This window comes from Oncorhynchus nerka, linkage group LG19 (genome assembly GCF_034236695.1).
Source record: "Oncorhynchus nerka isolate Pitt River linkage group LG19, Oner_Uvic_2.0, whole genome shotgun sequence".
In the NCBI taxonomy this organism is placed as follows: Eukaryota; Metazoa; Chordata; class Actinopteri; order Salmoniformes; family Salmonidae; genus Oncorhynchus; species Oncorhynchus nerka.
In genome coordinates this window covers 16,316,818-16,336,463 of record NC_088414.1, presented here as the reverse complement: position 1 = coordinate 16,336,463, position 19,646 = coordinate 16,316,818, and the positions used below count along the sequence as shown (strand labels likewise).

The 19,646-nt window shown below is 42.0% G+C and overlaps 1 protein-coding gene across 1 annotated transcript; it reads left to right on the top strand.

Moving 5' to 3' along the window:
- The first annotated feature begins 14,327 nt into the window (after window positions 1-14,327).
- Window positions 14,328-18,739, top strand: LOC115147005 (probable global transcription activator SNF2L2). The gene is made up of 5 exons (XM_029688995.2): window positions 14,328-14,557; window positions 15,045-15,150; window positions 16,485-16,586; window positions 16,727-16,865; window positions 17,102-18,739. The coding sequence occupies exons 1-5, from the start codon at window positions 14,349-14,351 to the stop codon at window positions 17,236-17,238; spliced, it is 693 nt and encodes a 230-aa protein (XP_029544855.2). The 5' UTR covers window positions 14,328-14,348; the 3' UTR covers window positions 17,239-18,739.
- The last annotated feature ends 907 nt before the right edge of the window (window positions 18,740-19,646 follow it).

The following is a 19,646-nucleotide window of genomic DNA, read 5'->3' as shown; positions in this document are numbered from 1 at the left end:
GGTGACGTGGTGCACATATCTGCACATATGTGACACAGTACGCAATTTCCAGGGACTAATTTCCTCTCCAAAACATTCTCCTCTTATGCCTGTGAGCTCATGCCCCGCCATCCCTCCTCCAGAACTGACAGCAAGACCCCCCCACTAGGACATATTCAATCCCTTCCACTGTTCTCCAAAACGCTGAGAAATGTGTCACCCTAACAGTGAAATGTGTCTGAACATTTGGAAATAAGTGAGGGGGATATACAGTTTCCCATCGTTAAAACTGAGGGATAAAATTAGATGAAGCAGATACTCCTCATTCATCTCCATCATAGGCTGTGTCCCAAATGGCACCCTATTCCATATATACAGTATTAGGAATATAGTACAAAACTATGTAGCCCATACGGTTCTGATTAAAAGAAGTGCACTACATAGGGACGCACACCGTTTAGGACTCAGATCTCCGCCTAATACTACATGCTACCCAATCCTCCCCGGGAACCAGACCCCCATTCCATACACTTCTGTCTGTTGTCTTTCAGAAGAAAAGAAATCTCTCCATAAAACTTTCACGTGAACTTCCTCTGATCCTTGATGAATTTGTAAACTCTTAACGTTTTGAAGTCTTTAGGGTGAGGTGTTTGAGGGGGTCTAGGGAGTGTGGTGAGAGAAGATCTGTAATTGGTTGTGATTGACACGCGGGTGTGTGTGTGTGTGTGTGTGTGAGTGCTTGTGTGTGTCTTCTCAGATCCCGAATGTGTGTGAACCATGTAATATTATCGTTGTCTGAAATCATGTACATTTGGTTCTTTTATGGTTGTCTTCAGGCCTCCTTGAGCGTGTGATTCCCCAGCTCAGTGATGGAATACATTAGTGCCTATGAGGTCCATAATCAAAATGTGATGTTGCTATGGTAACAAGCAGCAGTGGAAAATGTTGTTTTGAGCAAGTGGTGATCTCAGGGAGATAAAAATAAAATGATATCTCTGTCTCACTGGAATAAACACGTCTAGACGCCGTTACTCATACACACAAATCGATATTTGATATAAAACCAACTCTTCACAACATTGATTTGATATTGATCATCTTGCTCACATCAAATTCCCTTTTCCTGTTTAATCGCCCCTGTTGTCAAGGCGAGGACAGGACCACGTAAGGGGACTATTACCACACAAAAAAATATATAAAAAATATATATCTAATTTCAAGATGGAGCAATAATAAGACCAGTAGCCTGAAGTGGCGTATTGGCCAAATGATGTAATGCTCTATGCAGCACAGACGCAGACAGTCTGGAATAGCAGCTCATTCCTGGATCAGGACACATGCTGTTGAATGTGAGGACAATGATTATGATGAAGATTTTGCTGAAAAATTTAAGTCCGCTCAAAATCAAAATCTTTCCATGTCTGACCTTTGCAGAGTTCATATCAACAGGTCATTCTGTTCGGACAGACCTTGAACCTTTTTTGCAAGCATCATGGCCACAAGGTAATTTATGTTTTATGTAAATGGTCACCAGCCCTTGTTTTTATTTTTTTCTGTAGCTACATTGGCATCAGGTTTCTCAGTGGAGTTCCGCAGAGGAATTAGAGCTACAGAATAAATTGTATCTACACACACGTGGACACGCGACCAAAAACCTAAATTACCACTAGCATGACATCATCGTGGCAGCACTGTGCTTGAGTTATTTGTGTGCGGTCTGAGCCGTGTGTGTGTGTAACATGCACATTAGAATCTCATATATCCCTCACCCCACCCTTCACAGAGTCTTATCCCCACGCTGAAAAGCAATGCAAAAATCATTCATTAAAAAAAAACTGGACCCGATAACTTTAACAGGATCTGGAAAAAAAGGCGTATGGCGGCAGTCGATATTAAAACATGCAGAGGCAGACGAGCTTGGGGCCTTACTGAGAGGAATGAGACTGCAGCAGAGGCGAGAGGACAGGGAGAGAAATGCTTACTGCAGCCCGCCACACTGAGCCAGAGTGAGATGACTACTATTATTATAACATTGTTATTTCCCCTGCTCAGCTACCCATTGATTTGTGTATGAAAACCTAGTGCTTTTCTTTTTCTTCTGCATGCTTGCCCCCCTTCTGGGTTCCTGCTCTTTGAGTGATCAGCTGATGAAGAGGCTAGCAGCTCGCTGCTATGCTGGCTTGCTAATTCTCTCCCCTCCAGCTGCAGCTGCAGCCGATCCAGCTACAACACATCCTGATCCACAGAGACAGACTGCAGACTGCAGACAGGTAAATATTTATTCCTTCTTTCACTCTCTTTCTTCACTCTCCCTCTCTTTATTCTCAGGATAGCATTCTGCTGCATCGCACAGATCGGCACAGAGGGAGACGAGAGAGTGTGCGTGTAGGTGTGCACGGTGTCTGTGTTAGTGTGTGAGAGGTAGAGGGTGTGGGTGTGTAGGTGTGAGCTGTAACGGATGAGGGGGTATCGTTTTCCAGTCGAGGAGGGGAAGGAAGAGGCAGGCTTGTTTGGTGATGATGGTACAGGCATGGAGCAACAAATACTGTACACACACTCACACTTGCATACAAAGGCAGTGTTTAGCTGTTATGCCCGTCTTTCAGGATTACTCTGTATCTCTGTGCATTCCACTGTAGCCCGGTAGAGAAATGTTTGCCGGGCTTTATAAAGATGACCATTTAAAGCTGACAGATTATCAGCATGATGTCTTTTGTTGTCCTTTGTACTGTTCTTGACACTCTCTATCATTTCTGTTCTATGCATGCTTTTCTCGCTTTCACTGTGTGTGTGCATGTGTATCAGTGTACGTACATGCATTTTCCACTGTCGGAATGTCATTCAGATTTTTCGCCATTGATAATGGTTATTTGGCCACTGTTGTCGTCTGTGTGTGTGTGTATGAATGTGTATTCAGAAGCACAGACGACATATCTGCATGAATATACAGTTGCATGCGCATTCATCTTTGTGTCGTTGTAGATATGTGCTAAGACAGTATAATATCATGTGGGTGTGCTGTGTCTATGTGTCTACATGCCTGCGTGGCTGTATGACTCATTTCATACATCAATATTTTCGTTAGATTGCCCAGCTTACATCAATGACTGAGTGCACAAAACATTAAGAACACCTTCCTAATATTGAGTTGCACCCCCTCAGAACAACCTCAATTTGTCAGTATATGGACTCTACAAGGTGTCCAAAGCGGTCCACAGGGATGCTGGCACATGTTGACTCCAATGCTTCCTACAGTTGGATCAAGTTGGCTGGATGTCCTTTGAGTGGTTGGCCATTCTTGATACACATGGGAAACTTCTTGACACAAATCGCTGTGCCTGGCACCTACTACCATACACTTAAATATTTTGTCTTGCCCATACACCCTCTAAATGACACACATACACAATCCAAGTCTCAATTGCCTCAATTGAACAATCCTTCTTTAACGTGTCTCTACGCCTTCATCTACACTGATTGAAGTGGATTTAACAAGTGACATCAGTAAGGGATCATAGGATTCACCTGGTCAGTCTATGTCATGGAAAAAACATAGTGCTTGTACACTCACGTGATACCATTCATTCCTATGTGAAGATTACAATAGAGCATTTGAAACCAAGGAATTTGGTTAAGATGGCGTCTCATGGATACTCTCACTGATACAAAACGTGCAGTTTGAGCTAGTCCATGTAGTTACGTTGCAGGCTAGCCTAGTGTTGCCCTCTCTCATTGAGTATGTCAAGTTGAAGGCCGACCTTGGGTACTGCTGGCTGGCATTAACAACTAAATCATCATTATAACTTATTCTGTGTGAGATGTTAAAATAAATTGATTCAAGGACATACATCTGGTGTAATAGAAGCAATTATTGGTAACATAGTCTTCGATTATGTATTTATTTTACATGAAGATTGACCACAAAGATTGCCATTTTCTCATTCACAATAATAGGGATCCTGTTTTCTGCAAACAATGCCTGCAGTACCGCATTCGGCCTTGAACTTTGTGGCTTCAAGAAGAGGGGGCACTCTTTCTCCTCTTGCCTGCATGCATTCCTCATTCTCTACTGAATGGGCCTAATTCAGACTTAGAAAATGTACAGTTGAAGTCATAAGTTTACATACATTTAGGTTGGAGTGACTAAAACTAGTTTTTCAACCACTCCACAAATTTCTTATTAAAACCTCTTAAGGCTAGGGGGCACTATTTTCATTTTTGGAAAAATAATGTTCCCAAAGTAAACGGGCTATTTCTCAGGATCAGATAATAGAATATGCATATAATTGACAGCTTAGGATAGGAAACACTCTAAAGCTTCCAAAACGGTAACAATATTGTCTGTGAGTATAACAGAACTGATATTGCAGGCCTGCAAGCCTGAGAAGAATCCAATCAGAAAGTGATTCTTATTTTGAAACATCTGCGTTCCTATGCATCCCTATTGACCATTGAAAGGGATATCAACAAGATTCTATTCTATTCTATGGCTTCCCTAATGTGTCTACAGTCGCTAGACATAGTTTCAGGCTTTTATTTTGAAAAATTAGTGTGAACGACAACATTGCGTCAGTAGTCAGGTGATGGCTCTCAGAGTGATTTGTGCGTAATAGACAAAGGCGGCCATTGTTCCTCTCGCTCCTAGTGAAAAGCCAATTGTCCTGGTTGATATATTATCGAATAGATATTTGAAAAACACCGTAAGGATTGATTATAAAAAAACGTTTGCCATGTTTCTGTCGATATTATGGATCTAATTTGGCGTTGCCGTGACCGCAATTTCCGGTGGATTTCTCAACAAAACGTGAACAAGAAAAGGAGGTATTTCGGCTATAAAAATAATCTTTATGGAACAAAATGAAAATTTGCTGTCTAACTGGGAGTCTCGTGAGTGAAAACATCCGAAGCTCATCAAAGGTAAACTATTTAATTTGATTGCTTTCAGATTTTCGTGAACAAGGTTCCTGCTGCTAGCTGGACGTAATGCTAGGCTAGACTATCAATAAACTTACACAAATGCTTGTCTTGCTTTGGCTGTAAAAACATAATTTCAAAATCTGAGATGACAGGGTGATTAACAAAAGGCTAAGCTGTGTGTCACTATATTTCACTTGTGATTTCATGAATATGAATATTTTCTAGTAAGATTTTTTTTGTCCGTTGCGTTATGCTAATTAGTGTAGTTGATGACAATTCTCCCGGATCCGGGAGGGGTAGTTCTAAGAAATTAAGAGTCATTACCAGCTGCATTCAAAGGTAACCAACCTACAACACTAGACTAAAGTCATCCTTGTGGTATTGATAGATAAACATGGTAATGATTTCACTGATTGCACATAAAGACAGTTCCTAAATGATAAAGTGCTTGCTTTGTTATCCAACTGAGCTTGTGTCCTTTCTGTCATCCTGTGAACCCCGTTCATTGCTGCTTGCAGCTATATTATAAATAAAATCTGGATGTATTGAATGTTCCATGTGGTCAATATTAAAAGGGCAGTTCATTTAATATAACAGGCTTTTAAAATATAATGTTGGTGCACAATTTCCACTTAAAATATTAAAAGATATGCAAAAGGGACTCATTTTCGTGGAACGACCCAAATAGAAAAAAGTTCAAAAAGGTTAGAATGTAAAAATAAAAGAGTGTGAGTGTGTGAGTCTTATGTGTATAAATGTGTGAGTGTTTGCGTGTGCACGCTCATATGCGTGTGGTTTCTGTGCAGCAGGGTTGCCTGTGTGCCTTTAGAGCTTGTGTCTTGTTTTTATCTCCTATAGCTGCAAACGCTGCAGCAAGCAACTGCTGTATTTTACACAAAGGCAATTAAAGCCTAGATGTATGCATGCAGCAGCGCATGTCTGGGCTGGAGGGGAGAGTGAGAGAAGAAGAGAGAGCGAGGAGAGAGAAAGGGGGAGTGAATATGTATTCACATTGGGGGGAATTCAGATCCGAGTTCCATAATGGAATAATGGAACATTATTCCCTTTTTATGCACTTCTCTCTCTCTATGTGTATTCTCACCTTGAACACAAAAGCATGAGGAAATGCATGTGACAGCCAGCTATTAGTTTGGGGTAGAGATCATAATGGAGGTGTGGCTACAGATATGCCTTATTCTGACCTCGACTTAATTCCCTAATAATACCACCACCTTTTGACCCACTGAAATGGCGATACAGTGAATTATAAGTGAATAAACTGTCTGTAAACAATTGTTGGAAAAATTACTTGTGTCATGCACAACGAAGATGTCCTAACCGACTTGCCAAAAGTTTGTTAACTTTAATTCCATTATTTTAATTCCATCTTCCATTGATTTGATAACTCCTAACTGTTGCCTCACATGGAGGCTCTTTTACTGTAGCCTATTGCCACTTTGATGACTTATGATTGGCCAACAACAACAACAAGCCACACACGCCACTCGTGAAAAGCAAAGTGCAGCAACATAAATTATACAATTTCTCTCGCTCTACGGCAGCAGTCACGTTCAGATTTATATGGGTCCTTCCGGACAAGTCAGTTAAAATTACACATACCAGAGACCCGTGACAATCATATCAGAACCGACCCAGACCCGTGACATTATTTAGAATTCTGGATCCGGGTCCTGGATTGGACCTCGGGTATTTGGGTACAGGTGATTCCGTGAAGCCTTCTAGTTTCAAGTTGATAGGCCACTGTGTAGTGAATTTACAGTAGTTTAATTGGACAAGTAAAATATTTTTTTGTTGTTGTTAATAACTCAGCCATCTTTTGACCTATCCCTTAACTCAAACTAAGTTAAAGGCCCAGTGCAGTCAAAAATGCTATTTGTCTGTGTTTTATATACAGTGCCTTCGGAACGTTTTGCACATTTTGATGTATTACAGCCTGAATTTAAAACGGGTTAAATTGAGATTTTTTGTATTACTGGCCTGCACACAATACCCCATAATGTCAGAGTGGAATTATGTTTTTCGAAATTAGATATGAATAAATAATGAAAAGCTGAAATATCTTGAGTCAATAAGTATTCAACCCCTTTGTTATGGCAAGCCTAAATAAGTTGAGGAGTAAAAATGTGCTTAACACATCACATAATACATTGCATGGACTCCCTCTGTGTGCAATAAGAGTGTTAACCATGATTTTTGAATGACTACTCCATCTCTGTACCCCAGATATATAATTATCTGTAAGGTCCCTAAGTCGAGCAGGGAATTTTAAATAAAGATTCAACCCAAACAACAGGGAGGTGTTCCAATGTCTTTTTAAGAAGGGCACCTAGATGGGTAAAAAAAGAAGAAGCCGATATTGAATATCCATTTGAGCATGGTGATGTTATTAATTACACTTTGGATGGTGGATCAATACACCCAGTCGCTACAAAGATACACGCGTCCATCCTATCTCAGTTGCCGATAGGAAGGAAACCGCTCAGGGATTTTACCATGAGGCCAATGGTGTGATTGCGCAGCTGAACACTGTATTCTGGAAACAGTCATTTTTGTTGTTGTTTTTGACAACAAAAAAAACAAGTTTTTAACAACTAGCACCGTTATTTCTTGTCCCGGAATCACTTAACAGACAGGTTGAAGCCTGCTTGACAGAGACGCTAACCTTAGCTTGTTGGCTAGTAGCTAGCTAGCTAACGAAGTTAGTCCCAGAGGAGTTTGCAATGGATTCCTTTTTGTCTGGAGTAGTAAATGAATGGTTCCAGTGCTGTATAAGCTGTATCTACTTTCGGGACAAACTGGATCACTCAGAGTTCCAATATGGCAATTGTTTGCTTGCGGAGGATTATAAGATTGAACTTCCTTGATCAAGCAAGTCGCAATGTAAGAAACTTAGGAAAACGCAGAGTGGTGGCTAGAGGCCATTCTCACTTGTTGGATGCATCTCTGCCTTGTTGTTGTCTGACTGGCCGGTGTTGCCTGGAGTTTGTTTTCCAGGGGAGCCATCTCCTGCCTCTCCTCCCCCATCTAATAGTAGAGTTGAAGGAGCACAGCAAGAGGAGGATGCGACCATCAACAACGAGAGGCCCGGAGCAGATACAAACAACAAATAGTTTCACCGCCCTGGAGCCTGATCTTCCTGCACCTTTGTCTCTGGGGGTATCTGTCCCTGCGGCAAATCGAGCGGGGCTTCTCCATCTGTCGGAGGCCTGCACCAGAAGCCGCGGGCTCAAGTTATCCTGTCTCTCGCCCATTCTTAAAGGGTTCTCAGAATCCTGTGAAGCGTGGGAGTGGGTGGATTTCCTTGTCCTTCTCACCAGCCATATTTTTGGGCAGCTCAAGGGTAAGAAATGCCACTGTTCCTGGTGCAAAAACAATGTCCTATCCTGGAGCTGGAGTAAATTACATTTCTAAGCTGCACCCGAATGTTCTAGGCCAGGACAAGGAAATCGATTCTATCGTAGTGCATGTGGGTTTTAATGTCCTTATGAAGGGCAGCAGTTGAAACAGTTGAAACTGAATTTTAAAGAGCTGATTGATTCTCTGATAGACACTAATAAAAGACCACATCTGGCCCTGTGCCCTCTCTGAATCGTGGCATTGAACGCTATTGCAGGATTCTTTCTCTTCACAACTGGCTATGTGATTATTGCAGCTTAATGTGTGCAACGTTTGTTGACAATTTCGATACCTTTTGGAAACAAAATACGTTTTATAGGGAGGATTGGACCCACCAGAATCATTTGGGTTCATGGATCCTTTCAAAGCGTTTTAAGGCTCCGTTGAGACAAGCCCAGCTACCATTGTGTCGCTGAGTTATCATAATGCTTCAGCAAATGTACAGTTGAAGTCGGAGGTTTACATACACTTAGGTTGGAGTCATTAAAACTCGTTTTTCAACCACTCCACAAGTATCTTGTTAAGAAACTAGTTTTGGCAAATCGGTTAGGACATCGACTTTGTGCATGACACAAGTAATTTTTACAACAATTGTTTACCTAGGTGTCTGGTTAGACTGTAAACCCTCCTTCCAGACTCACATCAAATATCTCCAATCCAAAGTTAAATCTAGAATTGGCTTCCTATTTCGCAACAAAGCATCCTTCACTCATGCTGCCAAACATACCCTTGTAAAATTGAGCATCCTACCGATCCTCGACTTCGGCAATGTCATTTACAAAATAGCCTCCAATATCCTACTCAATAAATTGGATGCAGTCTATCACAGTGCCATCCGTTTTGTCACCAAAGCCCCATATACTACCCACCACTGCAACCTGTACGCTCTCGTTGGCTGGCCCTCGCTTCATACTTGTCGCCAAACCCACTGGCTCCAGGTCATCTACAAGACCCTGCTAGGTAAAGTCCCCCCTGATGTCAGCTCGTTGGTCACCATGGCAGCACCCACCTGTAGCACGCGCTCCAGCAGGTATATCTCTCTGGTCACCCCCAAAACCAATTCTTCCTTTGGCCGCCTCTCCTTCCAGTTCTCTGCTGCCAATGACTGGAACGAACTACAAAAATCTTTGAAACTGGTAACACTTACAGTGGGGCAAAAAAGTATTGTCAGCTCGCTGGAGACCGGCAAGTTCTCCCACTTAAAAAGATGAGAGAGGCCTGTAATTTTCATCATAGGTACACTTCAACTATGACAGACAAAATTGTATATTTTTTTCCAGAAAATCACTGTAGGATTTTTTATGAATTTATTTGCAAATTATGGTGGAAAATAAGTATTTGGTCAATAACAAAAGTTTATCTCAATACTTTGTTATATACCCTTGTTGGCAATGACAGAGATCAAACGTTTTCTGTAAGTCTTCACAAGATTTTCACACACTGTTGCTGGAATTTTGGCCCATTCCTCCATGCAGATCTCCTCTAGAGCAGTGATGTTTTGGGGCTGTTGCTGAGCAACACAGACTTTCAACTCCCTCCAAAGATTTTCTATGGGGTTGAGATCTGGAGACTGGCTAGGCCACTCCAGGACCTTGAAATGCTTCTTACGAAGCCACTCCTTCATTGCCCGAGCGGTGTGTTTGGGATCATTGTCATGCTGAAAGACCCAGCCACGTTTCATCTTCAATGTCTTTGCTGATGGAAGGAGGTTATCACTCAAAATCTCACGATACATGGCCCCATTCATTCTTTCCTTTACACGGATCAGTCTTCCTGGTCCCTTTGCAGAAAAACAGCCCCAAAGCATGATGTTTCCACCCCCATGCTTCACAGTAGGTATGGTGTTCTTTGGATGCAACTCAGCATTCTTTGTCCTCCAAACACGACGAGTTGAGTTTTTACCAAAAAGTTCTATTTTGGTTTCATCTGACCATATGACATTCTCCCAATCTTCTTCTGGATCATCCAAATGCTCTCTAGCAAATTTCAGACGGGCCTGGACATGTACTGGCTTAAGCAGGGGGACACGTCTGGCACTGCAGGATTTGAGTCTCTGGCGGCGTAGTGTGTTGCTGATGGTAGGCTTTGTTACTTTGGTCCCAGCTCTCTGCAGGTCATTCACTAGGTCCCCCCGTGTGGTTCTGGGATTTTTGCTCACCGTTCGTGTGATCATTTTGACCCCACGGGGTGAGATCTTGCGTGGAGCCCCAGATCGAGGGAGATTATCAGTGGTCTTGTATGCCTTCCATTTCCTAATAATTGCTCCCACAGTTGATTTCTTCAAACCAAGCTGCTTACCTATTGCAGATTCAGTCTTCCCAGCCTGGTGCAGGTCTACAATTTTGTTTCTGGTGTCCTTTGACAGCTCTTTGGTCTTGGCCATAGTGGAGTTTGGAGTGTGACTGTTTGAGGTTGTGGACAGGTGTCTTTTATACTTATAACAAATTCAAACAGGTGCCATTAATACAGGTAACGAGTGGAGGACAGAGGAGCCTCTTAAAGAAGGTCTGTGAGAGCCATAAATCTTGCTTGTTTGTAGGTGATCAAATACTTATTTTCCACCATAATTTGCAAATTAATTCATTAAAAGTCCTACAATATGATTTTATGGATTTTTTTTCTGATTTTTTCTGTCATAATTGAAGTGTACCTATGATGAAAATTACAGGCCTCTCTCTTCTTTTTAAGTGGGAGAACTTGCACAATTGGTGGCTGACTAAATACTTTTTTTGCCCCACTTTATCTCCCTCACTAGCTTTAAGCACCAGCTGTCAGAGCAGCTCACAGATTACTGCACCTGTACATAGCCCATCTATAATTTAGCCCAAACAACTACCTCCCCCCCTACTGAATTTATTTATTTATTTATTTTTGCTCCTTTGCACCCCATTATTTCTATCTCTACTTTTCATATTCTTCCACTGCAAATCTACCATTCCAGTGTTTTACTTGCTATATTGTATTTACTTTGCCACCATGGCCTTTTTTGCCTTTACCTCCCTTATCTCACCTCATTTGCTCACTTTTAAAACTTTTTAAAACTTTTTTTTTTTTTTTTTTCACTTTTTTTTTCCCAAGTTCTCTCACGTCACCCCGCTCCTCCGCTCTCTCCACTGGCTTCCAGTTGAAGCTCGCATCCGCTACAAGACCATGGTGCTGTGAGGGGAACGGCACCTCAGTACCTCCAGGCTCTGATCAGGCCCTACACCCAAACAAGGGCATTGCGTTCATCCACCTCTGGCCTGCTCGCCTCCCTACCACTGAGGAAGTACAGTTCCCGCGCAGCCCAGTCAAAACTGTTCGCTGCTCTGGCCCCCCAATGGTGGAACAAACTCCCTCACGACGCCAGGACAGCGGAGTCAATCACCACCTTCCGGAGACACCTGAAACCCCACCTCTTTCAGGAATACCTAGGATAGGATAAAGTAATCCTTCTCACCCCCTTAAAAGATTTAGATGCACTATTGTAAAGTGGCTGTTCCACTGGATGTCTTAAGGTGAAACGCACCAATTTGTAAGTCGCTCTGGATAAGAGCGTCTGCTAAATGACTTAAATGTAAATGTAAATGTTTTATATAGACTTATTTTTCTATTGTATAATTGACTGTATGTTTGTTTTACTCCATGTGTAACTTTGTGTTGTTGTATGTGTCGGACTGCTTTGCTTTATCTTGGCCAGGTCACAATTGTAAATGAGAACTTGTTCTCAACTTGCCTACCTGGTTAAATAAAGGTGAAATAAAAAATAAATAAACAGACAGATAATTTCACATTTAATTCACTATATCACAATTCCAGTGGGTCAGAAGTTTACATACACTATGTTGACTGTGCCTTTAAACAGCTTGGAAAATTCCAGAAAGTGATGTCATGGCTTTAGAAGCTTCTGATAGGCTAATTGACATCATTTGAGTCAATTGGAGGTGTACCTGTGGATGTATTTCAAGGCCTACCTTCAAACTCAGTGCCTCTTTGCTTGACATCATGGGAAAATCAACAGAAATCGGCCAAGACCTAAGAAAAAAAATGTAGACCTCTACAAGTCTGGTTCATCCTTGGGAGCAATTTCCAAATGCATGAAGTTACCACGTTCATCTGTACAAACAATAGTACGCAAGTATAAACACCATGGGACCACGCAGCCATCACACTGCTCAGGAAGGAGACGCGTTCTGTCTCCTAGAGATGGAGGAAACAAGTACAAAGTATCTATATCCACTGTAAAGCGAGTCCTATATGGACATAACCTGAAAGGCCGCTCAGAAAGGAGGAAGCCACTGCTTCAAAACCACCATAAAAAAGCCAAACTATGGTTTGGAACTGCAGATGGGGACAAAGATCGTACATTTTGGAGAAACTTTCTCTGGTCAGATAAAACAAAAATAGAACTGTTAGGCCATAATGACCATTGTTATGTTTGGAGGAAAAAGGGGCAGGCTTGCATGCCGAAGAACACCGTCCCAACCGTGAAGCACGGGGGTGGTGGCATCATGTGTGGGGTTTTTGCAGCAGGAGGGACTGGTGCACTTATTTGACCCATTTGCAACCAAGCTTTAACTTCCTGACTGATGTCTTGAGATGTTGCTTCAATATATCCACATAATTTTCAATTCTTCATGATGCTATCTGTTTTGTGAAGTGCACCAGTCCCTCATGCAGCAAAGCACCCCCACAGCATGATGCTGCTACCCCCGTGCTTCACGGGTGGGATGGTGTTCTTCGGCTTGCAAGCCTCCCCTTTATTCACCACGCTGTCTGTGTGGGTGGACCATTTCAGTTTGTCCGTGATGTGTACGCCGAGGAAATTAAAACTTTCCATCTTCTCCACTACTGTTCCATCGACATGAATAGGGGGGTGCTCCCTCTGCTGTTTCCTGAAGGCCACGATCATCTCCTTTGTATTGTTGAGATTGAGTGTGTGGTTATTTTCCTGACACCATACCCCGAGAGCCCTCATCTCCTCCCTGTAGACCGCCTCGTCGTTGTTGGTAATCAACCCTACCAGTGTAGTGTCGTCTGCAAACTTGATGATTAAGTTGGAGGTGTGAATGGCCACACAGTCATGGGTGAACAGGGAGTACAGGAGAGGGCTGAGAACGCACGCTTGTGGGGCCCCAGTGTTGAGGATCAGCGGGGTGGAGATGTTGTTTCCTGCCCTTACCACCTGGGGGCGTCCCGTCAGAAAGTCCAGGACCCAGTTGCACAGGGCGGGGTCGAGACCCAGGGTCTCGAGCTTAATGACGAGTTTGGAGGGTACTATGGTGTTAAATGCTGAGCTGTGGTCGATGAACAGCATTCTTGCATAGGTATTCCTCTTGTCCAGATGGGTTAGGGCAGTGAGCATTGTGATTGAGATTTCGTTGTCTGTTGACCTATTGGGGCAGTAAGCAAATTGGAGTGGGTCTAGGGTGTCCGGTAGAGTGAAGGTGATATGATCCTTGACTAGTCTCTCAAAACACTTCATGATGACGGAAATGAGTGCTACGGGTAGTCGTTTAGCTCAGTTACCTTTGCTTTCTTGGGAACAGGAACAATGGTGACCCTCTTGAAGCATGTGGGAACAGCAGACTGGGATAGGGATTGATTGAATAGGTCCGTAAACACAACAGCCTGCTTGTCTGTGGATGCTCTGAGGCTAGGGATGCCGTATGGATGCCGTCTGGATGCCGTCTGGGCCGGCAGCCTTGCGAGGGTTAACACATTTACATTTTTTACTCGCGTTGGCTGCGGTGAAGGAGAGCCCGCAGCGGGCCATGTCGGTGGCACTGTATTGACCTCAATGTAAGCAAAGAAGTTGTTTCGTTTGTCTGGGAGCAAGTACCAAATGAGATTTAAATTGTTTACACAAACAGATTTGGACAAAAATAAAGTCCCAGAAGTCAAAGATGACCTCAATAGACCTATACACCAATGATTTACCTTACTATTTGTGAACTATTTTCAGTTTTAGTGTATAAGTATATTGCAGTCATCTTTGAATTCTGAAGAACTTCTTCCTCCTCCTCAAGGTGGAGGAGAACGGGGTCTTGGAGGACATGGAAGAGGACATCAGCCTGAAGAAACGGAAAGGTGATCACCACGGCAACAAAGACTTAGAGTCACGAGACTCCGGCCAGGAGGCTGAAGGAGAAAAGGTCAAGAAGCGCCGGGGACGACCTCCGGCAGAGAAGCTGCTCCCCAACCCCCCCGAGCTCACCAAGCAGCTGAGCACACTGGTGGATATGGTCATCAACTACAAAGATGGGTGAGATTAAATTACTTAGATGTAAGAAATATATATATATAAAAATATATATATTTTGAGATAGTCCATTTACTTATTCTACTATTTCTATGAGTTGGCAAACAAACTAAAAGGGTGCACACTGCCACCTCCAGTTATGGAATTTTTCCGCACAAGTATATTTCATCTATCTATCTATCTAATCATCTAACTATCTAATCATCTATATATCTAATCATCTATCTATCGATCTATCTATCTAATCATCTATATATCTATCTATATATCTAATCATCTATATATCTATCTATCGACCTGACCTAGTGTGTTTGCTTTCAAATACTTTGGCTGCACTTGATTGGCACAATGGAACTGGCACAATGGCCAATCTGCCACTCCAGGCAGGCTCAATCAAACCCTGAAAGTATTTGAATCAAATCACATACTATTGTCTGGAGAGGTCTGTGTGTTTTTGGTCCGTAACAGAGTCTGTGCTAAATGCTTCCAGGTTGGGCCGTCAGATCAGCAAAGGCTTCATCCAACTGCCTTCAAGGAAGGAGGTGTCAGAGTACTACGAGCTGATCCGAAAGCCTGTGGACTTCAGGAGGATCAGGGTAGGCTCAGTGGACCCTCTACACCAGAGATTCCCAACCTTTTTCACACAGGGTCCCCTGTTTAACATTTGATCAAATTAGACACAAATACATAGCATTTTACATTTTCATATTGCATTTGATATAACCCTTCATAGTTCATAACAGCATCACAATGAATTGGAATACAGGCCTCCACAAAAACAGTAGGCTATTTTAATGCAAATAGCCTGACTTTTTGTGTAGAACAGGTAGCCATCTTAAAAAGTAATTCCTATTAAATGCAGAGATTTGGGAACACACCATTTTCTGTTCATATTGCATTTTATATAACCTATATCAGCATCACAATTAATTATTATCTCTCATTATGCACCTGTATTTATATTTGGGCACACCTACTCATTCCAGGGTTTTTCTTTTTTTGCATTGTAGAATAATAGTGAAGACATCACAACTATGAAATAACACCTATGGAATCATGTAGTAACCAAGAAAGTGTTAAACAAATCCAAATATATTTTATATTTGAGCTTTTTCAAAGTAGCCACCCTTTGCCTTGATGACAGCTGTGCTCAGCATATGTAGAAACTCCTTCAAGACTGTTGGAAAAGCATCCCAGGTGAAGCTGGTTGAGAGAACGCCAAGAGTGTGCAAAGCTGTCATCAAGGCAAAGGGTGGCTACTTTGAAGAATCTAAAATATAAAACATATTTGGATTTGTTTAACACTTTCTTGGTAACTACATGATTCAATATGTTTTATTTCATAGTTTTGATGTCTTCACAATTATTCTACAATGTAGAACATAGACAAAATAAAGAAAAACCCTTGGATGAGAAGGTGTCCAAACTCTTGACTGGTACTGTAGATATATATTATTTTGATAATCCCCCCTCAAAAAAAATATGTCAGGACTCAAGCCCCAACAGGAAACATTGGCACGGGGGGGCGCACCCCCTAGATTGAGCACCTCTGCTCTACACCGCAATCTATAGACTCAGCACGACACCAACCCACCCACATCTTACCACATACCAATTCAGCGCAGAACCAACCCACCAATCAGCCTTCTGGTTGCTCACTACCAAATCTCAACACTAACCCACCAGATTGACCCACAAATCTTCCCACATACCAACTGGACCTAGGCCTGTTAACAAAGTCACAGATGGCAGTGCTAGCCTTTCATGTGTCCAACGGTCCCTTGACAACCCTGTGGTTGTCATAAACAAAAAAAATTCAGCATATTCCATCTTCATCTGAGCAAACTTTTCTATGATGTTGGATTCAGGTACTAATATACACTGTATTTATGAGCATACATGTTTTCTGACCATGTGTTGTTTTTTGTAGGAGCGTGTGCGCAATCATAAGTACAGGAGTGTGGGAGATCTGGAGAAAGACATCATACTGCTGTGTCACAACGCCCAGACCTTCAACCTGGAGGGATCTCAGGTGTGCCTCAGGGATGTGATCTAGGGCCACTGGAATTCATGTCACTGCCTATGGTTCTACATGAAATCCACATACCATGATGCCCCCAGCTAATGATTGTGAGAGGCTAATTTGGTTAATGTTGTGTGTGTTTGCCATAGATATTTGAGGACTCGATTGTTCTCAAGTCTGTGTTTGAGAGTGCACGACAAAGGATTGTCATTGATGATGAGGTGAAACAGGACAGCACTGCCATCCGTGATGACGGAGGTCGAGACAATCAGTTGGTTTCATCAGCAGGTGAGACCCAGCCATTGTGACCTCAAAATAATCTCTGAAAACACAATGAGAAGATCAAGATCAAGACATTTTTCACTTTCACTCACCCAAGTTATCAAGCAACATTATTTAGATTTTGAGTAGCTTGAAATGATTTATTTTCACAAAGATCAATGACAGGACAAACTAATATCTGGTTGTCATTATAAAAAGTAAATGGCAACTCTTTTGTTCCTTTCTTAATCCTCTCTTTTCAGTGAAAATGGCAACAAAGCAGGGGAAACAGAGGATGAAGGAGGAGAGAAGCAGAAAGACGAAGGTCAAGAAGACAGTCTACAGTGATGTAGACAGCGATGAGGATCTGGAGGACAATACAGCTAAAGATGAGGGTTGACCTGTAGGACCAACGCTAGTTCATTTATCCTCCTTATCCTCTTTCTTTCTATCCACTGTGACTGTTTTTGCGTTGCAGCTTATTAATTTGCTCACCTTGCAACAGGTTTGTCTCATCTCAAGTCAAGAAAGCTACTCAAAGGAATGTACATAACTAATAACAAATTTTTTTTATGATGTTGCTCCCTCGGTCTTCATGTGAAAGCTACTGTGTGTAATCCTTAATGCTTTACCAGAGGATATCTCTCCACTCTTTTTCCATTAGTTGTTTATTTATTTGAACGTGTTATTACTGTATGTGTGAAATTAGAATGTATTTCTGCTGAGACGGAGACCACCCTCAGAGAGTGGTGCCTGTTGATAACATCTCTATGTGTTGTGTACAGGTATGGGAGATGTCAGAACATGGTTGGTCAGCTCTTCAATATGACCACTCAAAATGTGTGGATTTAAAATGAAATTTGATTCTGTAATAAAACTCCAAATAGGGGAAGTGTATTTGAACAATATTGTGTATTCTGAACGACCTGACAACCAACGTTGACTTCAAACTTAATAAGCAGTTACAAACAGATAAAGTTGTATCACTTCAGGTGTAAGTTCTATACTTTATATTCATGGGCTTTTTGTATTATTTTGCGTCTTTTTGAGTTTGGCTTAGAGTGGCAACTAGCAAGTCCCAGGTGACAAACAAGAAAGAGAAAAAAAGAGAGCTCTCCCAGCAGGAGACAGTATGGATTTGTGTTGACGTCTTTTTTTATTTTTTTCTCTTTTTTTTGGCTAGAAAAAGCAACCCGCTGGGACCCCGATTCTGGCATGAAGAAGTTTGTGTACAAGTCGCTACAGTTCTTCTGTACTAATCCTGCTTTGTGTAAAAAGAAAGGCAGACATCAGTGTAGCCAGCAGAAACATATTCTATACCCAAGGACTGATTATACAGTATTAATATGTTTATGTTGTTTAAATTGCAAATCTGGTTGTACCCATTCTTATGCTTATCACTCTTTTTATATGTAGGACAATGCTGTAGCAATGCACTTAGCCATCCACTATGCTTGTATAGTCTCAGCCAGGAGAGGCGAGAAAGAAAAATGAACTGCATTTGGGCTATTATATGTCACTCTCTCTGAGGAAAGTATATGATGTGATGTAAAATGTGTCTGAATCTCTTGCATCTTTCTTTATCAACATTGAAACAACGTCGAATGCATTATGCAAGGAGTAGATTTTTGCATAGTACGGGATCTAATCTGATCTGATTGCATTCTGTTTGTTTTGTGATATGAAAGTCTGCTTTTTACAACCCACCCTTCCTCTTTCAATCAGCTCAATACACATGCAATCAATCAGAAGCAGACTACAACAAATTCAATATTTATTTGTGAATCCATTTCATTTGAGTAAGTGTTCTTGTTTCAATATGCTAAACCAGATTTTCTTTGCACAACCAGATTTTCTTTGTACACTACAGATCTCTGAATAAGTAATGGGTTTAGTGCAAAGATTTGCAATGAGGTCGGTAATCTGAGTAGACACGAGCCATTATCAAAGCCAGATTTACTCATAAATAAACATTGATCAACCCCAAGTTCACCATAGCTTCAACATTACCAGAGTGTCAAAGGATATTAACTGAAATTGACAAAAATGTTTAATCAAATGTAAACACCAATGTCGCAAAGATACACAAGCGATAGCCTCCAATGGCGGCATATTTAAAATCATTTGACAAAATGTAGCATAGACCAACGTAGCATCCACAGTTACAACCAATAGGTGGTATAGTGCCCTCAAATCTCATCACTAAGCTAAGTTCCCTGGGACTGAAAAAAAAACATATCCGCCATGCTGACCCTCAACACAAGGCCCTTCCAGGGTGTGTGCTTAGTACTCCCTGTTCACCCACGACTGCGTGGCCTAGCACGACTCCAACACCATAATTAAGTTTGCTGACAACACAATGGTGGTAGGCCTGATCACTGATGACAAGGAGACAGCCTATAGGCAGGAGACCAGAGACCTCAACAACCTCTCCCTCAAAGTCAGTATTACAAAGGAACTGATCATGGACTACAGGAAACGGAGGACCGAGCACCACTCCCCATTCACATCGACAGGGCTGTAGTGGAGTGGGTCGAGACCTTCAGGTTCCTTGGTGTCCACATCACCAACAAACTATCATGGTCCAAACACACCAACACAGTCGTGAAGAGAGCACGACAATGCCTCTTCTCCCTCTCTCCCTCATGAGGCTGAAAAGATTTGACATGGGTCCTCAGATCCTCAAAAAGTTATACAGCTGCACCATCGAGAGCATCTTGACTGCCTGCATCACTGCTTGGTATGGCAACTGCTTAGCATCTGACCACAAGGCGCTACAGAGGGTAGTGAATATGGCCCAGGATCTCT

What these genes read in the sequence shown, in the direction of transcription:
- LOC115147005 (XM_029688995.2), top strand. Translation starts at nt 14,349, where the DNA reads ATGGAAGAGGACATCAGCCTGAAGAAACGGAAAGGTGATCACCACGGC. An exon ending in TGGACTTCAGGAGGATCAGG is followed by an intron (nt 15,151 to 16,484) that starts GTAGGCTCAGTG and finishes TGTTTTTTGTAG; the next exon opens with GAGCGTGTGCGCAATCATAA. An exon ending in TCAACCTGGAGGGATCTCAG is followed by an intron (nt 16,587 to 16,726) that starts GTGTGCCTCAGG and finishes TGTTTGCCATAG; the next exon opens with ATATTTGAGGACTCGATTGT.